Source organism: Notothenia rossii (genome assembly GCF_949606895.1).
Source record: "Notothenia rossii genome assembly, chromosome: 4".
In the NCBI taxonomy this organism is placed as follows: domain Eukaryota; kingdom Metazoa; phylum Chordata; class Actinopteri; order Perciformes; family Nototheniidae; genus Notothenia; species Notothenia rossii.
In genome coordinates, this window is record NC_136902.1 from 53,829,367 (window position 1) to 53,855,414 (window position 26,048).

The 26,048-nt window shown below is 44.3% G+C and overlaps 2 protein-coding genes across 3 annotated transcripts in view; one reads left to right on the forward strand and one right to left on the reverse strand.

The window, feature by feature from the left end:
- Positions 1-26,048, forward strand: part of LOC307035385 (uncharacterized protein) — a 464,943-nt gene that overhangs the window by 144,443 nt on the left and 294,452 nt on the right. The window lies entirely within an intron of this gene.
- Positions 1-26,048, reverse strand: part of slc8a2b (solute carrier family 8 member 2b) — a 425,653-nt gene that overhangs the window by 5,273 nt on the left and 394,332 nt on the right. For both annotated transcript variants that reach the window (XM_079674593.1, XM_079674592.1), the window contains 3 exons: positions 4,205-4,329; positions 1,981-2,080; positions 383-658 (listed from right to left, as the gene is read on the reverse strand). In XM_079674593.1, the coding sequence (XP_079530719.1) occupies positions 383-658; positions 1,981-2,080; positions 4,205-4,329 (501 nt within the window). The remainder of the gene's footprint in view (positions 1-382; positions 659-1,980; positions 2,081-4,204; positions 4,330-26,048) is intronic.

Here is a 26,048-nt window from a genome sequence, read left to right on the forward strand (position 1 = left end):
GGTGTGAGAGTGATCCATGCACCTCGAGGAACTGTTGCATCGACCCCGAATGAACATTCCTGCTGATAAAACGATGTTTGAATATGCGCACGTGAATCATTGCAAATCAAATGCTACAGTTTTGTTTGCAGTGTGAATGTTCATTTTCACACAGAAAAATCTACTTCTCATGATGAGAGAGTGACTGAGGATATAAGCCATTGATGTTATCTTAGTTGTTATTATGCAAATGAAGGTCATATTTGTGGTGGGAGTTGTTTGATAAGACTTCAACTGAATCTATAGATAGTTATGAGGACACAACATTTCTGCGTCTCTGCACTTTCTCCATATTTCACCCGTATGACCTTCTACACCTCACAGCGAATGAGGATTCGCTCACCTGGAATAGAGGTTCCTAGCGCCACGAACACCACGGCGGTCACGGTGTCCCGCAGCCCCACGGTGCAGCCAAAGTGTGACGCCAGATCCCCGATGAAGGCGGTGAGGAGGCCGATGGTGCTGATGGAGAACAAGAAGCAGGCCCAGCCGTTCCAGTACTCTGTGGGCGGGACGCAGGCGAACAAAACCTTCCAGAAGACGGTGACGAAATGCATGAAGTAGTCGTAACAAGATGGAAGACGCTCTTCACTACCCTCTTCGTCATCGTCGCCATCACCTGTGAGGAAAACATCAGACCACATCACAGAGAAGATTAGAGTGGAAAGAGGCTTAAAAACATGAAAGATGTACGGAAACTTGTCCGGAAGAATACTGACTGAATTCATGTTAAAATACAAGCAGCAGGTTTCATAACAGCTGACACCAGAGAGGATTAATGACTGTCTGCAGTGAACTGGTATTCCACTATACCAGGGGTCGGCAACCCGCGCCTCTCGAGCCGTATGCGGCTCTTCAAGCCCTCTGCTTTGGCTCCCTTGAGCTTAGACAAAAATAAGAAGGAAATAAAATAAAAGTATTTGTAGGACTATTTACATTTTGTTGCATGTTTGAAAATGTTTCATATCTTGTATTTTGAGGTGATACTGTGACACATAAATAAAAAACAAAACGGTTTTAATTAGGTCAACTAAAATATGCGTCACATCCTGCTACGGTCCCGCACCAGCGCCTTTTCTTGCAGGTGAATAACCTGACCCCCGGCTCGATGAGCAAACTATGGATAAATCAAAGACAAGTACCGGAGGAACACAGGATTTAATTCTGCCTGGACAGAGTTATATGCTTTCACAGCAAACGATGCTGGTTTACCGGTATGTTTGATATGTAGAGAGAAGTTGTCAAAGGTGCCGCAGCCTTTACATATTGAGGAACAACACGGGAGAGGAAGACAGCTGACGATCTTCAGTCATAATTCAATCACTGAACTATTTTTACGGTGCAGCTATATGTTTTATTTATTTCAAAGTGGGTCAATTTTAATTGTATTTTTTTTTCCTTCAAATGTGCAGAGGACTACCCAAGTGCTGTGTTTAATTTATTTTAAAGTAGGCCTGTGTATTTTTTGTAATTCTCCTTATAAGAGGTTATTTGTTTCTTATTAGAGGTTAACAGTTTTATAAATAATAAATGCAATTTTCTTTTTGTTGTTTATAAGCTATCAAATATGTTTTGCGGCTCCAGACAAAACAAATTGTTGGAAAAGGGGGCAAAATGGCTCTTTTGGTCAAAAAGGTTGCAGAACCCTGCACTAGATGGTGGTCTTGAATTAACCCCCCCCCCCCCCCCCAACCAAATAAAGCATGCGATGATCAGAGGTGGTAGAAGTACTCCGATTGTTTACTTCAGTAAAAGTAGAAGTACTCAGATATTTTACTTGCCTAAAAGTAGAAGACACACACACACACACACACACACACACACACACACACACACACACACACACACACACACACACACACACACACACACACACACACACACACACACACACACACACACACACACACACACACACACACACACACACACACAGCTCACCTGCGCTGACAGTGACCGCCTCCACAAACTGTTCCCTCCAGGAGTGTGTGCCGATCACCAGCGCCAGGTTGGTCTTCTTAATGAGCTTGTCCACGGTGCTCTGCCAATCAGGAGCAAAACACACACTTCATTAGCAGCCAAACACAGCAGAGGACAGGGGAGCTCGTTAGCTGTGCTGTTTGTGGGGTTTTCAATGATGAAAATCTGTGGGTGAAGTTTAAAGGTTCTCTATGTCACACTCAGTACCAGCAGATGTCGCACAAGAGCACCAGAATATCAGACCAAAAGAAATGGGCATGTCAGTGCGCCCTCTCTTCTTCTGTCTAGCTTTTTTTGTTGCCAAAAGCCTTTTTATTCAAAGAACATAGATTCTTCAGTGAAGGAAAATCCAAAAGGTTGTCTACAGAAGAACCCTGCCATCTCGGTATTAAAGTGCTAAAAGGTTCTTAGTCTCTCTATAAATGCAGGGAGGGCCAACAGTTTTAAAGGGTGGGACCTAAACCGTCCCTCACTCAACCATTCGGCTATAGATCGGACAAAGATATAGTCTCTGAGTGAAAGGGGACATATTTCTGGGGTTCTTGCTGAACAAGCCAGCTGGAAAGTGCTTATGTTAACTTAGCATTTGTTGTGCCAAAATGCCAAATGACAGGCTTTAAAAGAGTACTCCACAAGGTAATGAACTCACGGGGACCATCATCAGCTTTTATTTACCATGTATGCTTCCACGATTGCATTTTGGCCAAGGAGGTCTGTTTCTTTTAATTTGAGGGGATTTCCTATCCCATTTATAAACTTGGTGAACAAAACCTTTTAACTGCTTTGAACATCAGTAAGAAAAACAGTCTGACAGGCTCTCATTCATCTCTTTTGTTGTTTAATGTTTTGCACTCTTTTTTTACTCACTTCTGGAAGAGATTATCAAATATCCATGCTTCGGTTGGTTTCTAATTAGTTCAAAGTTAGGCATATTTTCTGTTTGCTTTATTCATTTGTATGTTTAGGGAAAGTGTGAAAGAGATGGCTTATAAGAGAAATACACATGCAAACATTCACCTGCCAGCTAAAAGTTTCCACTATTCACAAAAATCAACACACAGGTGTTATTTTATTACATGTTTGAACATTTTTCATGATTTCTGGGCTTTTTTTCAACTTGTGCAGCACCCACTGCTTCAATTACATTCATGTGTGCTGATGACAAAAGGAAATAGAGGGCTGTATAAATATTTGATTCTGTGCATTTCACACAGAATCAGAGGTGTACAAAACAATATGCTTGAAGCACATGGAGAATCCATCGTTTTAATTTTGTTGAGAGAAATAGAGCAATAAAAAGATGGATTAGCAATATATCATCCTTCTGTGTGTTGGACTGTTTTATCGACTTATTGCTATGGCAGTAAACTACACTCACCAAGCTGCTCGGAGTGGCAGTGAGTGGCTGCTTTTATTTACTTAATTACCTGAGACCACTGCACATTTTAAATATTTGTATTGCATGGAGCCTGGGAGACGTGGCAGCTCTGTTCATGCCATGATAGTTTGAATTTTTCATGCCTCAAGCTCACCGCTGCATCGTGAGCAACAGGCATTTTGAATAATTTAAACTCATATTAGATCTGCTCGCTGAGAGGGTTATGACCCGGGTTTAGTGTGAGAGTTTAAACGTGGATTATATAACATTTCCAGGAAAGCAGCGTTCTTTTTATGCCCCTCACACTGTTTACAATGCAGCACCATAAGTGTACATGCTCCTATTCTGGTTTCAGCTTTTACCTGGATATACAGAATATTATATGTTCAGAGGTGTGTACACACAGCCCTGTGTCCCACTATTCGACTGCGGCTTTTAAATATGAATTCAAACGAGATTTATTTGAAAACAAATTGTAATAACACTGTGCATTGCTAGAGCCATGTTCTGCTCCATATACAGAGTAATATGCTTGAATGCAAGATTTTATTACATTTTCTTATATATTTTGGAAGAGAATACATGTTTTTGTATGTGTAGAATGATTTGGATCTTGTCTAGATTCTAGAGCTGCAATAGGCTACCATTAATAATTCATCTATAAATGTACTTAGAGGACATCAGAATAGAATGAAAAATGAAACAAAACTATAAACTTAAACCATTGCTGGAATGAATTGGCAGTACACTGCAGTAAAAAACACATAAAACTACACTTTTTCCATAGAAAAATATTGAATGTTGCACCTTGAACTCGTAGGACTCCTCGATGACCACCTCCAGGCGGCTGTGCTCTCCCAGGATGGGCTTCCCCATCTCTGCTATCCTCCGGGCCTCCTCCTCCTCAGGGCTCATCTGCCCCTCCGCCCCCTCTGCCGTGGAAGAGGTCATGTGGAGGAAACAATAAGTATACCGACCGTGAGCTTGGAGCGAAACTAAAGCGCGTGATATTTCCAAGTTTCACACTCAATAATAGATTGTGAGTCAGCCTTATTTCGGGCTGCACTGCATCAGCCTGAGTCTGAAATATGGGTGAGTGTTCTCACACAGTGTGGGGGGGGGGTGTGTTTGCTGTCTGTAAAAATGTGATTTTCCGACAGCCTAACAAAGAGAACAATAGAACAGAGACACAGAAAGAGAGCAGTTCTGTCAATAGAAACTGCACGGTATTCTGAACATTTTGTCCTCAAAATACATTTATATTTGTACACAAGCTACCTCTCTTAACATCTGCACAGCTTTCCACTTTTCAGAACAATACTGCACATATTTAATTTATTATTTTCTGAGAATACTGTACGTATTTCTTTTGGTATATCTATTCATGTAAATTATTTATATACATCTTTTTTTTCGTACTTTCTATCTTCTTCAACTGTGTTTTTGTCTGCACCATATACCAATGACAGGTAGTTGGAGGACAGGTTGGTGAATTGTATTGCTAACATGCCAACAGAAAATAACAAATCAGATAGAAAGAACAGATCAAATGTGTAAAACAAGACAATGTCACAGAGCCCAGGGGGACCTCATGTGACTTGTTCTATTTGACCATGAACACATTGTATGAAACGTGCTCACAGGTGGAGATTACATTGTGGGGCCTCCTGCTGCTCTGTAAAGGTGCACCGCTGTTTGTGTCCTGCATGAAAACTAAGGTCAACTTTAAAAAAACAACACACAATCTTTGGCAAAACCTAACCGACTGCTTTTGTTGCATTGTTATAGTTGTTTTCAAAAAGTGTAAACATTGACCATATGTCCAAAAAGTAATTCAGGAGAGAATGTGTTTCCTTCAAAACATATTCAAAAATACAGTCAATTGGACTTTCGGGCGGCACTAAAGTTGTTCTGGAAAACTGTTCGACACCTCAGGAGGGGAAAGCAGGGAACCATCCAAGCTGTGTACAGTAAGGATGGGGCGTTGTTGACCTCAACTGATGGAGTGTTAGGGCGTTGGAAGGAGCACTTTGAGGAACTCCTGAACCCGACAACTCCGCACTCTACGTTAGAGGCAGAGCTGGAGTATGACGGGGGATCGACACCAATCTCCCGGGGGGAGGTCACTGAGGTCGTCAAACAACTTCACAGTGGCAAAGCCCCTGGGGTGGATGAGATCCGCCCAGAAATGCTGAAGGCTCGGGGTGTTGAGGGACTGTCATGGTTGACACGTCTCATCAACGTTGCGTGGAAGTCGGAAACAGTACCGAAGGAGTGGCAGACCGGGGTGGTGGTTCCCCTTTTTAAAAAGGGAGATCAGAGGGTGTGTGCCAATTACAGAGGCATCACACTACTCAGCCTCCCCGGGAAAGTTTACTCTAAGGTACTCGAAAGGAGGGTCAGGCCGATTGTCGAACCTCAGATTGAGGAGGAACAATGCGGATTCCGTCCTGGTCGTGGAACGACGGATCAGCTTTTTACTCTCGCAAGGATCCTGGAGGGGGCCTGGGAGTACGCTTATCCAGTCTACATGTGTTTTGTAGACTTGGAGAAGGCGTATGACCGGGTTCCCAGGGAGTCACTGTGGGAGGTGCTGCGGGAGTATGGGGTGAGGGGGTCTCTACTCAGGGCCATCCAATCTCTGTACTCCCAAAGCGAGAGCTGTGTCCGGGTCCTCGGCAGTAAGTCAGACCCATTTCCGGTCAGGGTTGGCCTCCGCCAGGGCTGCGCTTTGGCACCAATCCTGTTTGTAATATACATGGATCGGATTTCGAGGCTTAGTCGTGGGGGAGGGGGTCTGCAGTTCGGTGGACCACTGCTTTTTGCAGATGATGTGGTTCTGATGGCTTCATTGGTCTGCGACCTTCAGCACTCACTGGATCGGTTCGCAACCGAAAGTGAAGCGGCTGGGATGAGGATCATCACCTCCAAATCTAAGGCCATGGTTCTCAGCAGGAAACCGATGGACTGTCCACTCCAAGTAGGGAATGAGTCCTTACCCCAAGTGAAGGAGTTCAAGTATCTCGGGGTCTTGTTCTCGAGTGAGGGAACAATGGAGCGTGAGATGGGTCGGAGAATCGGAGCAGCGGGAGTGTTACTGCAGTCACTTTACCGCACCGTTGTGACGAAAAGGGAGCTGAGCCAGAAGGCAAAGCTCTCTGTCTACCGGGCCATTTTCGTTCCTACCCTCACCTATGGTCATGAAGGATGGGTCATGACCGAAAGAACGAGATCGCGGGTACAAGCGGCCGAGATGGGTTTTCTCCGCAGGGTGGCTGGTGTCTCCCTTAGGGATAAGGTCATAGCCGTGGGAACATGTTTCAAATGGGGGGTGCTGTGGGGATGACACCAGGGGCTGGTTCTGACCAATGTGCTGCCCTATAGGCAAGATTTTAGCTGGCAATGAAAAACCTCTGCAAAAGACAAATACACTACAAAAAGAGAAACATATTGACATGGTGGACAGCTTATATAACAAGGCTTCAAATGTATTTAGTATTAAAACATGTTTAAATTGGAGGGGTGGACTTCACATCCTCTAGGGGGGTCCGGGGGTCCCCCCCCGGGAAGATTTTTTTTAACATTTTGAAGTCAAATGCTTCAATCTGGTGCACTTTGAGCGCCCAATTACTAGACTGATCTAGAGGGTACAACAGATCGGTTTGCATTTTATTAATCAAATAAGTATGTGAACATTTCCAATAACCTACCAGCCAATAACAAATAAATGTAACTTATTTTATTTGTGTTTATATTTGTGTTTATATTTTTAAATCTCTCCAGTTTTAAACGTTATTTTTGGTTTACTGTCCTATAGTATACATTGGAATGATTTCAAACCTGTTTTTATTTATCCTAATAATTATAAAAGGTGTGCCTTGGAAATATTTGTTTACATAAATTGTGATCAAAACGTTTGAGACTCACTGAGATAACTTAGACTAAAGTGAGCTATCCAAACCCTCAGAGTCCTTTACCTCACTGAGCCTCTCAGTCTGATAGGACAGAACTCTCCCTCCACATTATTGTAGAAACAGCTTCTTATATCCGTTAGCGCAGCAGAAGCTAACAACAATCCCCGCCGGTACCACGGTATCCCCGCGGTATCCCCTCTCTCTATCTCTCTCACTTTGGCTGTGAGCTGCAGGCGCCTGCTAAGCCAACATCCTCCACTTTCATCACTACAGCGCCCATCATACAGGGCAAATGGCAAATGTAACCGGGTTGAAAAAGGGTGTTATCTTTACTTAATTATGAATGTTGTACATCAAGGCTGAAAATTCGTTTTCTTTTGTATTATATCTTGTTGAAGTGCAGATCCCCTGTCCTCCACCAGGGGGTGCTGCAGCACCCTCAGCACCCCTACTTCCCACGGCCCTGGATAAGGTGAGAAGTTCGGTCATCCGGGAGGGACTCGGAGTTGAACCGCTCCTCCTTCACGTTGGAAGGAGCCAGTTGAGGTGGTTCGGGCACCTAGTTAGGATGCCACCTGGGCGCCTCCCTAGGGAGGTGTTCCAGGCACGTCCAGCTGGGAAGAGACCAGGTGGAGGGATTATATCTCTTCGCTGGCCTGGTAGTGCCTTGGGATCCCCCAGTCAGAGCTGGTTGATGTGGCCAGGGAAAATAAAGTTTGGGGCTCTCTGCTGGAACTGGAATTTGGCGTTCCCCTGCTGCTGTTGGAAAAACGTATTTCAGACCTATATTCTGCTTTGTCATATGCTAAGAGGACTTCCCATTCAAAACTAATATGAACTTAAATTAGTGGGATGCCAGTAAGCAGGGAGGTGACCCTCTTCTCCTTTGCAGGAAGACTTGATATAAATCCAGCTGCCCTAAATGAATGAACACATCCAGGACTCAGTGTTCACTCCTCCTCTGTTCAATCCCCAAACGATCTCCATCTGCAAATCACTACTCATGTTTAAGAATTACCTTAGAAAAATATACTACAAATATATTTGATAACGATATATTCGTAAATATTTGACATCATAGTATAGAAGCAGCTGCTGTAGGTTTACAAGCCTTGGCTGTTTGTAGAGTCATAACACAGGATCTATCCGATCAGCACACACACTCAGCTCAGTGTGTGGAAGCCAACTCATTTGCAAATATTTATTTCCGAAGGGTTCCATTGTGCTGTGCTCACATTCACAGAGCGGAGATCCTATGAACAACAAATAACCTCTGCTCCCCAGTGGCTCTCCCTGTCATACCTCAGAGGACTGGGTTCAGATCTGGTTCATTGTTATTACGACTTATAGAAGTAATATCCCCAGTTAGGAAGAAATGGTGTTAAGAATGAGTAATTCAGGCTGAAACCTCGTAAACCACAGACTCTGTGGCTATAGCTCTGGATGTATGTCTTTTCAAAATGTTGTGAAAAGTGAAGCAGATGAACTGTAGTGCATTTAATATTCTTTTCTTGCAAACAGAATGACTGAGTCAGGCTCAATAGCCGCTTTCACACCAAGTACTTGGCCGGTACTTGTACCCGGTACTTGTTCCCCCCGAACTCTTTAGTCCCTCGAACCGTCCAAGTAGATCGCGTTCTCACCGGAATAAGTCCCGAGGGAGGATTAGACAAATTAAGCCGCATTTATCTGTGACTTTCTGTTTGTGTAAGAATGTGTGTTTGTGTGTGTGTGTGTATGTGAGTGAGGGGGGGGGGGGGGGGGGGGTCAGTGGATCAGAGTGGCAGGTAACGCCCGCTGCGGCGATTAATCACCCGTGAAAATGCTTCTGACAAATTAAGCTGCTGGGCCGCGTCTTCCGAGTAAATCACCAGAAGCGCCGACACCTCCTCATCATTCCACCGCTCCCATGTTTTCTTTTGTGTCGCCATAAGTTAGTCTCTCTCCGTTGGTGCGCTGGGCTAATGCGAGCAAATAAAATGGCGGCTTCACAAAACTTTTCGGAATTTTACGGGGCGTGGTTTGCAATTCGCCCAACCAATCAGAAATTGTTAGCATGGCCAACACACCCACAAACCATTTCCTCCCCAGGAAAGTACTACCTCGCTAGCAGGGAGGATCTGGGCGTGAAAAGGTTCGCACAAACTAGGGACTATAGGCCCAGATCCTTTTCCTGTGCCATATCAATACTCATATTGCTCGAGGCACGGGCCGAGGAGGTGGAGTTGCACCAATCTTTGACTCAAGTTTACTTATCAATACTAAACCAAAATTAAATTATAACTCCTTTGAAAGCCTTGTTTTTAGTCTAACGCATCCGACCTGGAAAACTTTGCAGCCAATCTTATTTGTTACAGTGTACCGTGCACCAGGTCCTTATTCAGAATTCTTATCAGAATTCTCTGAGTTTTCATCAACTTTGATACTTAAAACAGATAAAGTAATTATCGTAGGTGACTTTAATATTCATGTTGACGATGATAAAAATAGCCTTACTGTTGCATTTAATTCTATATTACATTCTGTTGGTTTCCGTCAGAGTGTAAATAAACCAACCCACTGCTATAATCACACTCGACCTTGTTCTGACTTATGGTATTGAAACTGAGCAACTATTAGTCGAACTGCATAATCCTGCTTTATCCGACCATTTCTTAGTAACTTTTGAAGTACTGTTACTAGACTACAAAGCATTAGTCAAAAGCTCCTGCAGCAGAGACCTATCTGTTAGTGCTATAGCCAAATTTAAGGAAGAGATTCCACCAATACTTAACTCGATAGCATGTCTGCATGTAGGGGAGGAAACGTATACAAAATGTACACCACCCCAAATTGATCATGTTGTTGATAGTGCTACAGATGCGCTGCGAATAAAATTGAACTCTGTTGCTTCCTAAAAGGAGAAAATAAAACAACATAGACTAGCTCCATGGCATGATGCCGAAACCCGCAAAATAAAGCAAAAGTTGAGACAACTTGAAAGGATATGGAGTTCCACTAAACTTGAAGAATCTCGTTTAATTTGGCATATTACTCTCAATGAATATAAGAAAGCACTGCGTAAAGCGAGAGCAGCTTAATGGATGAGAATAGGAATAATACAAGATTTCTTTACAGCACTGAAGCCAGGCTGACAGAGAGCCACAGCTCGATTGAGCCTTCTATTCCAACCTGACTCCACCACGACTCCTTAACACCGCATTGCGTGGTGGAGTCACAGACTTTGCTACATTTACGTGTCTGCACCACGCAAACAACCCCAATGTAAAGTGAATGAGGCTCCTTTGTCGTGGTGCACACACGCATTTCTACAACGTCCTGCAGTGAGCTTTTATTCTATAAAACGTTTTTAAAATCTACTTTATAGCTTGTAGTAACTCACGGGAGGCTTCTTTTATTTTATTTGTATTCATAATAATTTGTATTTTTCGTCAGAATGTATTATGGCAACCCTGTCTCCTAAAAATTGCATTCCCACAGAACTAAACTGCATTCTCAATTACGTTTAGCTAGAAACGTATTATCTCCCACGTTACGTTCGTTATGAACGTATCTCAAAGACGTTTATTTTCTACATATCTTCTAGAAACATATGTTCTCCCACGTTACGTTTCTTATGAACGTATCTTAAATACGTTATTTTCTACATATCTTTGCCATTTATTGTCTTGCTTATAATAATGATAATATTCATTTATAAATATCATTTTAGAGCACACATTTGAAATCAGTAGGCGAGGCTGTAATTTTGCCAGCTGTTACTCTCATGAGCGAGGCAGAAAATAATAGTTTTAACATGCCAAAAAGCTGCTGTGTCGTTTATTGCACCTCAAACATTAAAACAAATCCAGAGTTACGTGTTTCTGTACTTCCTCTAAGAAGAAAGGACAGTAACACAAGATCTCTGTGACGCCAGATGTGGTGTTGTTAATGCTATATGATATCCGAAAAAAAATTCAGTTTAGGATGGCCGAAGACACTACACTACCCATAATCCCCAGCTATCGTTTGGGACTGCAGTCCCGTTGACAAACCCCGTGATTAATCTTCAAGCTCTGGGATTGGATGTTGGAGTGGCAGTGCGCCAAGGTTACGCTAAGCTAGGGTGACCAAACGTCCTCTTTTGCCCGGACATGTCCTCTTTTCACGCCCTGTCCGGGTCGTCCGTGGGGGGTTTATAAATTCATGAAAATGTCCGGGTTTCGCGGACCGTTTGCATGTACTTAAATTGACTGGCGCATTTCACAGAATACTAGGGTACTCTGTTGCGTGTGTGACGTAATCCCTGAGTCTGAAGCTTTGTGGGCGGAAGGGGAAGGGGACAGAGCGGACCGCAGCTCACATTCACAATGCCAAAGCGCAAATGTACTTTTACAGATGAATTGCAGAAGAAATTTCAAATGTACCGACCCGGTCGGAACAAATGGGAGGCGGAGTGCACCGTGTGCAAAGCTTGCACATACGTGTGTGTGTCCAATAAAGGTGCAGGCAATCTTAAAGCGCACATGGACACAGACAAACATAGGAAAGCTGTGCAATTTGTCGGCAAAATTGACAGACTTCTTTGTTAGACCAGGCAAAACAGAGGATGCTGTAAATGCAGCGGAGGGTGCGTTTGCATTTCACACTGTGAAACATCACAACAGCTAAAGATCTATGGATTGCACAAGTGCCTTGCTAAAAAAAGCATTTACAGACTCTAAGCATGCCAACAAATTCAGTAGTGCGTGCACTAAAACCGAAGCCATTGTCAATGGTGTTATAGCGCCCCACTCGATTGATGTCGCACATGAATTACTCAAAGAAATCCAGTACTGTGGTGTTTCTACAGACGGGAGTAACCACGGAGCAGTGAAAATATTCCCAATCATAATCCAGTACTTTGACTGGAAGAGGGGTGGCATGCAAACAAAATTAATCGAGGTTAAAGACACACGAAATGAGACAGCAGAAACCATTGCACAATATCTCATTGAAACATTGGCAAAAAACAATTTGTCTGAAAAATGCATTGCATTTACTTGCGACAATTGCAACATAAACTTTGGAGGAATCCGACGTGATGAAGGGGGAAAGAATGTGTTTACAAATTTGAAGAGGTTGCTGCAGAAGAACACTCTGATCGGTGTGGGTTGCCCAGCACACATATTGAATAATTGTGTTCATCATGGGGCAGACACAATAGATATTGACCTTGAGAATATCATGTTCAAAATCTACCAGTACTTACACAGTACTCCTTCCACATTGAAGGAGTACTGTGATTTTGTTGACATTGAATACAGAAGGATGCTTTCTCACAGCAAGACAAGGTGGCTGTCATTGTTCCCAGGCATTGAGAGGATGATACAGATGTTTCCAGCCTTAAAGGCATTCTTTCTGTCTCAGCAAAAACCACCCATAGTGATCAAGAAGTTTTTTGAAAACGAATTCAGTGAGATCTACCTCTGGCACATGCACTCACTCATGTTTGCGTTCCACACCCACATTCAAGACATGGAAAAGGAGAAGAACCCCATTATGGAGGTAAAGAAAAATAATGAAAAGCATCCACACCATTCTTCTTGAACGCAAGAGCAACAACTTAATGTCCCTTAAAGTTAAGGGACTACTGGCACAAAAGCGTACTGTTGGACTTGGTAAGGAATATGACCAGTTCTGTGCTGATGTGCAAGGCCTGTACAGTACATGTCTGGAGTATCTGGAGAAGTGGATGACTCCCATGGAAGAGTTCTCCACATTCACGTGAATGGATCTGATTGAGCCACCAGAGTGGAATGATGTGGAGGCCTGCATCAAGTTCCTAGGAGAGAAGGGGGTGGTAATTGATGATGTCAAGTGTTTTGACCAGGTCACCAATCTGAAGAGATTCACAGAAAGGTGCAACCGTGATGAGGAGTTCAGTGGCCTGCAGGTGCACCAGAAGTGGGCCAAATATTTTGAGAAGGCCAATAGCATTGCATGTTACTCAGAACTACTGAAGATTGCACAGTTTGTCTTTGCACTTTCCTCTCACAATGCAAATGTTGAGAGGGTTTTCTCACTGATGCAGAGCCAGTGGACCAAGGAGAGGAACCAGCTGTCTGTTGAGTCACTGAAGGGGATTATATTTCTGCAATACAATTTGAAAGACATGTCTTGCAAAGACTTTCATGCTTATTTGTTGAGCAACCGAAAACTGCTGGGAAAGATCAGCTCCACAGCTAAATATCGATGGGCAGACAAGGAGGATGAAGAAAAAAAGCAGGATGAAGAAGATTGAAGTATGCAGCTATGCAGAGAGCTATGTAGCTGTGGGAGAGAAACTTTAAACTTTTAATTTTAAATTGGGACCCTAGAAAACAGTTTGAAGCTAGAAATAAAGCTGGATTTTCTATTTTTTACTATTTCATATATTTTGTTATTTATTTTTGTCCAGTAAGACTTGAAAAGAGAGCTATTATTTTGTTACAGGTTGATGTTTAAGTTATTCTTGTGCATTTGAGATTTGTCAGAGATAATTCTAGGCATAATAAAGCATGTTGATTGTTGAGTAACCTTGGTTTGGTGTGTCTTTGGTTATAGAGAGATATTATTGTGTTATATACAGTAAAATAATATAAATAATAATTTGATATCCATACAGAGGAGGCATACTTTAAAACAATAAGGCATCTTTGAGTAAACTTTGAGTATCATTAAGTATCTCGAGGCTGGGGGCAGCATGTCCTCTTTTTTGGAAATCAAAATATGGTCACCCTACGCTTAAGCGTCAAGCTCTTTGAAATGGAACGAAACCACGGCAGACTATTCAAAACTGGACTTGAACGCCCCCCCAGAACTACACATGCTGGCTATTGTGTTTCGCAACATGTTCTCTATGGCACGTCTCTACTGGGAATTGTAGTTTTAAAAGACATTTTTGTTTTTCCCAATATTAGAAGTTGACAGTATTAAACTGTGTACAGCCCTGGAGGTTTAGGCGATCGGAAACACATTGGTGTGTACAAATGTAAAACATGTAATTACTAAATGGGTGAAAATCGCTTGTATCCATAATGGGCAGCATTAATATATACCCACATGACAGCTCATTGTTACTTTGTAATTCTACTCCACTACAATTCAGAGGTTAACCTGGTATTTTTATTCCACTACATTTATTTTAGTTACTTTGTGAAATATAAACAACCCTTAAAGCAGACTTTAGTTACACCTGAGTACAATTTAGGGAAAGGTGATTCTCAAGTGCCAACAATCAGGAGAGATATTTGATAGTTGGTGCTTGAGAAGACTAAAAATGTATCTGCAGATCTCTATAAAGTATATGCATTACTCGTTATTCTCTACTAATAGTTAATTAAAAACTGTATATAATTGCTATTTTGCACATCCCTTTCAAGATTTCAAGATTTTCTAAGGTTTATTGACATATCATATACACAACTACAGTGTGCAATGAATTAAAAACTTGGGTCACAGGTTCCTCAACAGTGCATTACAAGACATCTATCAATATGTGTGTATACCTCTACCATTAAACTGTCAAATTCTGCACATTTCTTATACTATCTACATACATAAATTAATGTGTATAATATCAGTTAAAATAAGTGCTTCAACATAGTTAACATTGCAGGAAAGCAATATATTAGACGTTAAGTACTTTGTCAGGCTTAATATTTATGTGTAGGGTACCCCCAAAGCTTTTTTCTATTTGAAAAAAGACCTTAACCTTGATATTTGCTGGGTCCAGGCTCAAAGGCTCAAGGGCGTATGGCACTCTCAACTTTTTCCAGGGCATGCTGGGGCCCTGCCTGCCTGTAGCTTTGCCGATATCAGTGTTGATAGGTAATAGATTAAGAGCAGTGAATCATCTTAGATACAGGAAGCGCTCAAACGTTTGTGTGAGTTTATCAAATTTAGCAGTGATTCCATGTCAGCCACAGCTTGTTACAAAAAACCTGACTGATAGTGTGTTTAACAAACTTAAAATGTCAGGTCTTTGGCAGGAAAAACATTTTTAATCAATGATTTTGTCACTGAGCACAATCTTGATTTTATGTTTTTAACAGAAACTTGGATTGAACAAAATAACAGTGCAGCTGTTCTTATCGAATCAACCCCTCCCAACTTTAGTTTTATGAGTCAGGAAAGAATGCATAAGAAAGGGGGTGGAGTTGGTATTTTGTTCAATGATTCCCTTCAATGCAGGAAGACATCTTATGAGAACTTTGCTTCTTTTGAATATGTGGCCCTTCAGCTGAAATGCTCCTCTCGAGCTCTGTTCCTAAATATCTATAGACCACCCAAATACTGTGCAAGCTTTTTTGATGATTTTACCGAGTTGCTCTCTATAGTGTGTATTGACTTTGACCGTCTAGTCATTGTTGGTGATTTTAACATCCATGTTGACAACCCCCAGGACAGAGGGGCTGAAGAACTGTTTTGTGTTCTTGATAGCTATGGACTGACTCAGCATGTGACGGAGTCCACGCACAATAAGGGGCACACTCTGGACTTAATTATCTCAAAGGGTCTGAATATCTTTAAGGTTGTGGTGACGGATGTTGCACTCTCTGATCATTCCTGTGTTTTCTTTGAGAGCTCTATTTCTGTTCACAAAAATGTTCAAAAAGAGGTAACCACAAAGCGATATTTAACTGAAAATACTAGGGAAATGTTTACTCAGAATTTTTCTTCCACACTCGCCCATGCTAACATCTCAGTAAATTAGCTAGTAGATCATTTTAATTAAAAGAATCAAAATGTTATAGATGGCATTGCTCCAACTAAGGTAAAGGAAGTGTCTGGCAAGAAAATATCTCCATGGAGAAAGGCCATGACCGTGAGAGCAGAAAAAAGAGAGTGTCGAAAAGCTGAACGCAGGCGGCGAAAAAACAAATCTCCAGGTTCACTTTGAAATCTATAAAGAGAGACTTGGCCTTTATAATTTGGAATTGAAAAACGCATGACAGTCTTTCTTCTCTGACATCATTGCCAAAAACAAAGACAACGCACGTGCCTTGTTTGCTACCGTCGACAGACTAACTAACCCCCCAGTGTCAGGAGCCTCTGAATTTCTATCCACCAGGGCGTGCAATGATTTTGCCTCCTTCTTCACTGACAAAATTCCGAAAATCAGACAAGCAGTCAGTGCTTCTGTATCAGGTACAGCAAATGTGTTGTCCCTATGTCCACCTAATATCAATTCAGACATCATGACACAGTTCCATCAGATTAATGATAAAAACCTAGAGGACATTATTCAACTTCTGAAATCCTCCTCCTGCTGCCTTGATATTATTCCAACAGGATTTTTCAAAGATGTTTTTCCTTGCATGGCCTCAGATCTACTTCATATAGTAAACAAATCTCTTCACTCAGGTATTTTTCCACAGGCCCTGAAAACTGCAGTCATTAAACCGCTCTTAAAAAAGAATAATCTAGACACTTCGGTAATGAACAATTACAGGCCCATATCAAACTTGCCATTTCTAGGTAAAATCATTGAGAAAGTTGTTTTTCAACAGTTGAGTAACTTCTTGCATTTAAATAACTGTTTCGATGTGTTCCAGTCAGGCTTTCGTCCAAACCATAGCACTGAGACTGCTCTTGTAAAGGTCTTCAATGACATCCACTTAAACACAGACAGTGGCAGAACTTCAGTGTTAGTATTATTAGATCTCAGTGCTGTGTTTGACACTGTTGACCACAACATATTACTCGACCGACTGGAAAACTGGGTGGGACTTTCGGAAACAGTTCTACATTGGTTTGAATCCTACTTAAAGGACAGAAACAACTTTGTTTCTATAGGTAAATACAAATCTGAGTTGACAAATATGACATGTGGGGTTCCTCAAGGCTCCATATTGGGGCCTCTTCTCTTTAACATCTACATGCTACCACTGGCTCAGATAATGAAGAACAACAAAATAAGTTACCATAGCTATGCAGATGACACACAAATTTACGTAACAATTTCACCAGGAGACTATGCTCCAATTCAAACACTGAGTAAGTGCATTGAACAAATCAATGACTGGATGTGTCAGAACTTTCTCCAATTAAACAGAGACAAAACTCAGGTAATGGTTTTTTGGAGCCAAGGCAGAACGTATAAAAATGTCTATATTTATATCATTGACCTTCTACTTTCCCCCTATGAAAGTATGTACTCTTAATATTTTTTTCATCAAATAACATTATTCAACAAAAATAACATTATTCAACAAAATAATTCAATAACGTTCTTTAACCACTAGGCAGTGCACACAAGGTACACACAGCATACTAATAATAACTTTGTATTATTAGTGTAGGACACTTATGTATGTATAACATCTGAAGATGTGTAGTTTTATTCATGTTTTCACATAATTTTACAGGATATTGCTATACTATTTCTCATGTTTTACTTCTACACATTAATATCTGATTTGTAAAACATTACAGACAGAAAGGTATATCCGTCATTTAATGGTAAGTTATTGAAATTGTGATTCCATAGATGTGTCTCCCATCACCCAAATCCCCTGACTATTCTCTCAACTCAGTATTTACATTCTTATATTCAAAGAAAATCAGTAATATCTTTAAAAACTACAAGTCCTTTTCTATCAGCTGTGCACCGTTATGGTGTCTAATCTACCAATTGGATCAAATATAAGTCAGCCGAATTACTATTGATACTGCAAGGAGATGTATTTTGTGAAAAGAAATGCAAGATGTTTTTTAATTGTTGATATATTTATGATCTGAGGTTACTTACTGTAACCCCAGCTTCTATGAGTACATGGCGCAGCCCTCTAAGGCTATCGCTATTGGGTAATCCCCCTGCGCCCCCGCGCAGCACTGAAACACTGGTAGTCCACGCCCACCTGCAAGGTGGGCCCCACCCTCGGGCCTCCTTCCGGTATAAATAGGAAGGAGGCCCGGCAATCTGCTCCCATACCAAATAACTTTTCTTCAGCTATTCGTAGAGCCAGTGGGGCCCAGCGCTTAGAGGGCTGCGCCATGTACTCATAAAAGCTGGGGTTACAGTAGGTAACCTCAGTTCTATTTCGTATATGGCTTCGCCCTCTAAGGCTATCGCTATTGGGTTAAGGGCGAAGCATGATGTAGTCTGCGCCCCACTGGGTCCGCCCGGCACTAGAAGCACAGACACACCTGCTCAATAACACCCCATGCCTGTTGTGCCATGCTTAATGGCGCATCACCGTCCCTGGAACATAGCAAAACATGCCTATCTTCCCTGACGGGATGAAAGCTGGGAACAATACATACCGGCCACTGTGAGAAAGTAGAGACGAAGGTCCCACCTTGCGCAGCGATAATAGAGGGGGAACAGCAGCTCTCTGCGTGTCAGACAGGTAGGAGAGCGCCCAGCTGGATCCCTGACGTCACTCACTCTGACCAGGCACTCCGTACAAAGTGTGTCACAGGAAAAAGGAACATCCCTCCTATAAGAGGGGAAAGGGCCGCTCTCCGCGTGCCGAGAGGCAGGAGAGAGGCGCACAGCTGGCTCCCTGACGTCACTCACTCCGACAGGACACCCAGTACAGGGTGTGTCAGAGAGGAATGGGAGACATCCCTCAAATAAAAATGAATAAACAAACAGGGGGAAGACCAAGATGCAGCAGTGCAAATATCTTCCACTCCACATTCCTCCGTGCAAAGCCGTGGAGGAGGAAATTCCTCTGGTAGAGTGCGCATTGATGTTCTCCGGGGGCTCCACCCCAGAGGAGACATGCCTGTGACACAGCCTCACACAACCTGTGTGACAGCCGTTGTGCATACAGAGGTTGCCCGATCGAGCGCTTTCTATAGTGCACAAACAGGCGCTTAGAATGGCGCAAGGCAGCCGGGCGCGCCACCTAGCAAGACAGCGCGCGCACAGGACAGAGGAGATTTAGAAAAATAGCGGGGGTAAAAACCGCGCAAGACACTGTTCCTGGGATGACAGGAGTGTTTCTTGTATCCCATGGAACTGCTGGGGGGAGAGGCTTCTCTGTGAAGTGCCGTAATGGTCTTCATGGTGACGAGCCACGCCATCGCCGCCGCTGCCCTTGAGGCAAAAGGGCTGAGAGGGAGTTTCCACACGCTGCCTTTCACTCCGTCTCTCCTCATGAGGCGCGTACACGCCCAGGGGATGAGAGGTGTGTGCATGCTGTCCACACGAGGCGTTATAACGGTGCTCGTGGGTTATTATGACCGTGTGTATAAGGCATATCTGGGACAGAGGAATGCCGCGAGTTCTGCAGTTTATAAACCAATAGGTTAAAACAGCAGGCTTCTGCAGCGAATGAACCACCTCTGGAGTCCCCCTGTTGGAAGAGACCAAAGGGGATCATCACGTGACCAGCTGATGCCAACGCCGAGCAGCTGCGTCACGGAGAGGGCTGTGTGGGTCGTGACACGCCGGAGGAGAGCTGTCAGTTCCTCCCCTCGCTAACGCGAGAGTCGCGCTCTCATGCTGGCTGAGTTTAACTCCACTCCCAGATAAACGATTGTCTGAGAGAGAAGAGGACAGCTCTTCTTCCAATTTATTATGAAACCCAGACTTTGACAGATGCGATACGAGATGTACCGTCTGTAAAGCGACTTCCTCCCTGGAGCGAGCCAGCAAATAGCAGGTCGTCCAGAGAAAACCACACTCTCATCCCTCCTCTGTGTAGTGGCTCCAGCCTTCTCTACACAAATGCGAGGAGCCAGGAAATATCCGAACGGCAGACGATTGTCTCGTCTGATATTCCCTGAATGGAAAACGCAGGAATTTCCTGTGTTTCGGGATGATGGGTACGTGGAAGTATGCATCCTTCAGGTGGAAGTGAACCAGTCGTCCTGGTGAAAACATTCCAGCACCTGTTTGATCGTCGGCACGTGGAATACTGACAGATCGAGGATGTCTCATTCCCCCAGTCTTTTTCGGGATTAGAAAAATAACGGGAGTGAAAACCCCTGATTTTCCTCCCTTTGAGGAACCCTGGAAATATCCTCTTTCAACAGGAGTTCCAGCAGCTCGGATTGGAGCGCAAGACATAGCTTCTGGGAGGACAGGAGTGTTTCCTGTATCCCATTGAACTGTGGGGGGGGGGGGGGGGGGGGGGAGAGGCGAACTGCAGGACGTATCCTCTGCTGATCAGCCTGCTCATCCATCTTTCCATCAGACACACGCGCTGCTACTCTGAAAAACACTCTAAGAGCGGGCGCACATACTCGAGATGTTCTGTGGTCGTCATGGCAACAAGCCAAGCCAGGGAGCCTCCACACGCTGCGTTTCACTCCGGCTCTCATCATGAGGCTTGTACACGCTCAAGGGATGAATGGAGGTGTGTGCAGTGCTGTCCACACGAGGCGTTATAACAGCGCTCATGGATTTATTATGCCCGTGTGTAGGAGGCGTATCTCGGACGGAGGAATGCCGCGAGCTCTGCAGGTTATTAACCGAGATTAAAACCGGCAGGCTTCTGCAGCGAGCCCTGCTGTCTACTTAATTAACAGATTAGTGGCAGCCGGCTTAATTAGCGAGCTCTGCAGGTTATTAACCGATAGGTTAAAACCAGCAGGCTTCTTGCAGCGAGCCCTGGCGCCGTGGCGCTGCGGGCGTTGCCGCTGGGGGCACTCAGCCTGGAATACTGCTCATTCCCCCGTTCTGGCTTCTCTGTGATGCCATTGCCCTCGCCGCCACTGTGAGGCGAAAAGGCTGCGAGGAAGCCTCCACACGCTGCGTTTCACTCCGACTCTCATCATGAGGCGCGTACACGCTCAGGGGATGGATGGAGGTTTGTGCAGTGCTACCCACATGAGGCGTTATAACGGCGCTCATGGGTTTATTAAGGCCGTGTGTACGAGGCGTATCTCGGACAGAGGAATGCCGCGAGCTCTGTAGTTTATTAACCAACAGGTTAAAACCAGGCTTCTGCAGCGAGCCCTGCTGTCTACTAATCAACAAATTAGTGGCAGCCGGCTTAATTAGCGCGCTCTGAAATGTATTAACCGACAGGTTAAAACCAGGCTTTAGCAACGAGCCCTGCTGGCTATTAACCGACAGGTTATAGGCAGCTGGTTTACACAGGGCGTGAGGCAACCCCAGGTGGGCTTGACCGAACGGGCTTCGCGGGGGCCTCCACACGCTGCGTCTCATTCCGACTCTCATCATGAGGCGCGTACACGCTCAGGGGATGGATGGAGGTGTGTGCAGTGCTGCCCACATGAGGCGTTATAACGGCGCTCATAGGTTTATTATGACCGTGTGTAGGAGGCGTATCTCGGACAGAGGAATGCCGCGAGCTCTGCAGGTTATCAACCGAGGTTAAAATGGGCAGGCTTCTGCAGCGAGCCCTGCTGGTAATCAACAGATTAGTGGCAGCTGGCTTAATTAGCGAGCTCTGCAGTTAATTAACCGATAGGTTAAAACCAGCAGGCTTCTGGAGCGAGCCCTGGCGCCGTGGTGCTGCGGGCGCTTCTGCTGGGGGCACTCAGCCTGGAATACTGTTCATTCCCCCGTTCTGGCTTCTCTGTGATGTGCTGTAATGGTCGTCATGGTGACGAGCCACGCCATTGCCCTCGTCGCCGCTGCCCGTGAGGCGAAAGGGCTGCGAGGAAACCTCCACACGCTGCGTTTCACTCCGGCTGTCATCATGAGGCGTGTACACGCTCAGGGAATGAGTGGAGGTGTGTGCAGTGCTGTCCACATGAGGCGTTATACCGGCGCTCATGGGTTATTATGACCGTGTGTAGGAGGAGTATCTCGGACAGGGGAATGCCGCGAGCTCTGCAGGTTTATTAACCGATAGGTTAAAACCAGCAGGCTTCTGCAGGGAGCCCTGCTGTCTACTTAATCAACAGATTAGTGGCAGCCGGCTTAATTACCGGCTCCGCTTCCTCTGAGGCTCTCGCGGAGCAGACCAGGAGCGGGGGAGCCTCACTCCCCTTTGACTCGCCGACGGGAGACCCTGTCTCTGGGGTGGCGGGGGAGCGGAGACGTGGGACGGAGCCCCTGCAGCCGCCGGGGCGGTTGCTGTGGGTGTCTCTCCGCTTGCGGCCTCCTGTGGCCGGCGTGGACGCCGCGGCTGCTGCGGGCGTTGGTGCCGCTTTGGCAGCTCAGCCGACTGGAGCCAGCTGGAGCCAGCTGTACATGCTGGCGAATGCCGTCCACCTGTTCCGCGGCCGTCTTCATGGACTCCACCATGGCGTGGAACTGGGGTCCGAACAGCCCGTCCGGGCTGACTGGAGCGTCCAGTAGCACTTTTCTGGCCGTGTCCGTAACAGACGCCGCCACGCTGTGGTGACGGAGAGGGGGAAAGCATGTTCGGCCGCCAAGCTGGCACCCTGCTCCGACTCTGTCTCCCCCGTCCGGGGGAGAGGAGGGAGGGGAGAACCGAACGGTGAACCGTGGAGGGAGGCGGGGCAGGAGTTGCTTCGGACTCCTGCCCGGCACTCTGCCCCAGGGACACGAGGCCCCGTCCGCGGGCTCGTAAGCCTGGACGGGCCAATCGTCCTCCTCGGCCACAGCAGCAAGAGTGTCCGCTCTACGCTTCCTGTCGCCCGAGGGGAGACAAGCGCAGTGCATGCTACCTGCTGGTTTAGAGCCGCGTACGCGTGCTCTGACCCCCGGCAGGATTCGCATACTGCTTTTATCTCTGCAGGTCATAACTCATTATGAACCCAGAGCCACATGAGGGACAATCACGGACGCAGTTGTTGCTCATGATGATTCTCAATTGCTGTGCTTCAGTAACTGTGCTGGTTTGCTGAAAAAAAGAGGGAGCAGATTGCCGGGCCTCCTTCCTATTTATACTGGAAGGAGGCCCGAGGGTGGGGCCCACCTTGCGGGTGGGCGTGGACTACAAGTGTTTCAGTGCTGCGCGGGGGCGAAGGGAGATTACCCAATAGCGATAGCCTTAGAGGGCGAAGCCATATACGAAATATAATCACGTCACATATTGAGTTTTGGCGGCAGTTCTCCTGTTTGTCCAGAAGCTTTCTCAACAGGGCTCTATAAATAAAGAACTACGGCACATGTGTAATATTTAATGCAGCTGAACCGTGTATTACAATGCAGTTATGTGATGACTTCCAAAGAGAAAAGCAAGAACACTCGGAATAAAGTATTTCAAAAAAAATGTTTTCAGATATCATATCGCATTAACATCATATCCCAACATGCATTGCGGCTAAAACATCCAATCAACGAGTTTCAAGCTGAAGATCTTGGGTAATCTGGTCAGTGGGTTTGTGGTGTGTATAGCTCGAAAAGTCCCTTATAGGCCTACGTCTGTTTCCGGTGACTTTATTTACGGCTAAAAAGCATGCTAAAAAGTCTGACATTATACGATTTAAAATAAAAACAAATACATACAAAGATAAAACACTGGCATGCCATTTACTTTAGAATAAATAGAATGGTTTTGAATAATATATGAGAGTAAAATCTACGTAACTTTACAGCCCCGCCCACTTTTGTGGAAACCAACGCTGTGATTGGAACGGCGATCAAGCCTGAAGCCACAGAGATCTTCTTTTACTGTCCTTTGTTCTTAGAGGAAGTAAAGAAACACGTAACTCTGGATTTGTTCTAATGTTTGAGGTGTAATAAATGACACAGCAGCTTTTTGGCATGATAAAACTATTATTTTCTGCATCGCTCATGAGTAACAGCTGGCAAAATTACAGCCTCGCCTACTGATTTCAAATGTATGCTCTAAAATGATATTTATAAATGACTATTATCATTATCATAAGCAAGACAATAAATGGCATAGATATGTAGAAAATAAACGTCTTTGAGATACGTTCATAACGAACGTAACGTGGGAGAAAATAAGTTTCTAGCTAAACGTAATTGAGAATGCAGTTTAGTTCTGTGGGAATGTAATTTTTAGGAGACAGGGTTGCCATAATACATTCTGACGAAAAATGCAAATTATTATGAATACAAATAAAATAAAAGAAGCCTCACGTGAGTTCCTACAAGCTATAAAGTAGATTTTAAAAACGTTTTATATAATAAAAGCTCACTGCTGGACGTTATAGAAATGCGTGCGTGCACCAGTGGCGTAGCTGTGGGTGGGCCCGGGTGGGCCTGGGCCCACCTACATGCACGTCTGGCCCACCCACAGCCAATCAGCGCGTTATAGCGCAGAGCTGGGAAGCCCAGAAGGAAGTGCCACAAACTGCAGTTCCTCTAGTGGCCAACAGGGGATGGATGCAGAAAGGAGCAATTCCCATAGACCCCCATGTTAAAATGCCCAACTTTACAGCAGAAATAAACATGTTTATAGCCTGGATCCAATCAAAGTTATTCTGGATATAGTTAGATTCCACCTTCATGACAATGGAATAGGGAGTGCATTTTTTTAACGTGAGTAAATTAGTAAGTAAAGTCAGTTTTGCCGTGAGTGAATTAAAGTATTTTTTCTTCTTGAGGTCTGCAGTGAAGCGTGTACACATTTGCTGAATATAAAAAGACTCTCTCAGTGTGTGCCCACTGTGCGACTGTCAAGGATAAACAACCATTAAACGGGCCCCAGGGCTGAATTATTAAAGACCGTGATACCATTAAGCTCCAACGTTATCGGTCGGTAATGGAGAGGGACATGTAAAACATATCTGTCATATGTATTATTGCTACACAAACATTATATTGCAGGTTTAGTGTCGCCAACTCCGTTTCTAATATGCAAAAAGACAGCAAAATGCGTCTATGATTATTTTTAGTATTTTAGATCTTTCCAAACCCCGCCTGCTTGCGAGGGGGCGGGGCAGTTTACACACACGCAGCTGCTACATGCAGCAACACACATACACACGCACGCACGCACGCACACACACACACACACACACACACACACACACACACACACACACACACACACACACACACACACACACACACACACACACACACACACACACACACACACACACACACACACACACACACACACACACACACACACACACACACACACACACACACACACACACACACACACACGGAGGAGATGGCAGAGAGAACGCGCTCCGAGGTGTGATTAAACTTTACCCGTCTCGATGCTCGTTACCAAAAGTGCAATAAGAGTTTAGCATGTAAGGGCGCCGGTAACACGAGCAATTTGTCTAAACATTTAGCAAAAGTGCACCACATTCAGACGGAGAAATGCACCGGGTTTGACTGTCTTTCTGGTAGCGCTGTAGCCCCCCCATCCACGAGTAACGTTTCCACGTCAGGTGTTATGAATGCTGGCAGCGACACACGGAGTTAACTCAATTATACAAACATGAGTTGATGATTAGAGGTAACTGAGTTATTTATTTTGTTAAAGTTTCAGCTATTCTGTTTACAGTTCTATCCTATTATTTAATACGATGTATACGATTGTTGTTTCTTTTGATGTGAAATATTATGTATTTAATTTAAATAAAAAGCAATGTTAGTTTTGTTCACAATATGTTTAGTTAGTTTACCTTATTTTTTTCTCCAACAAAAACGATAAAAGTACCGTTAAAGTACCAGATCCATAAGCGGTATATCGATAAAAGTAGTAGTAGGCCTACCGTTAAAACCTTAACGATACCCATCCCTAGTCATCTGGATGTCAGTATACACATTCTGAGGCCGCCGTGCCTATGTTTTTGTTTTCACTGCTAGTTTATGCTTATGTTCAATTAGTGCATTAAAAAATCATTAAAATCATTAATGAAGTTTCAGCTCAGACCCCACGCTTAATAAGTCTCCCCCTGGCCCACCT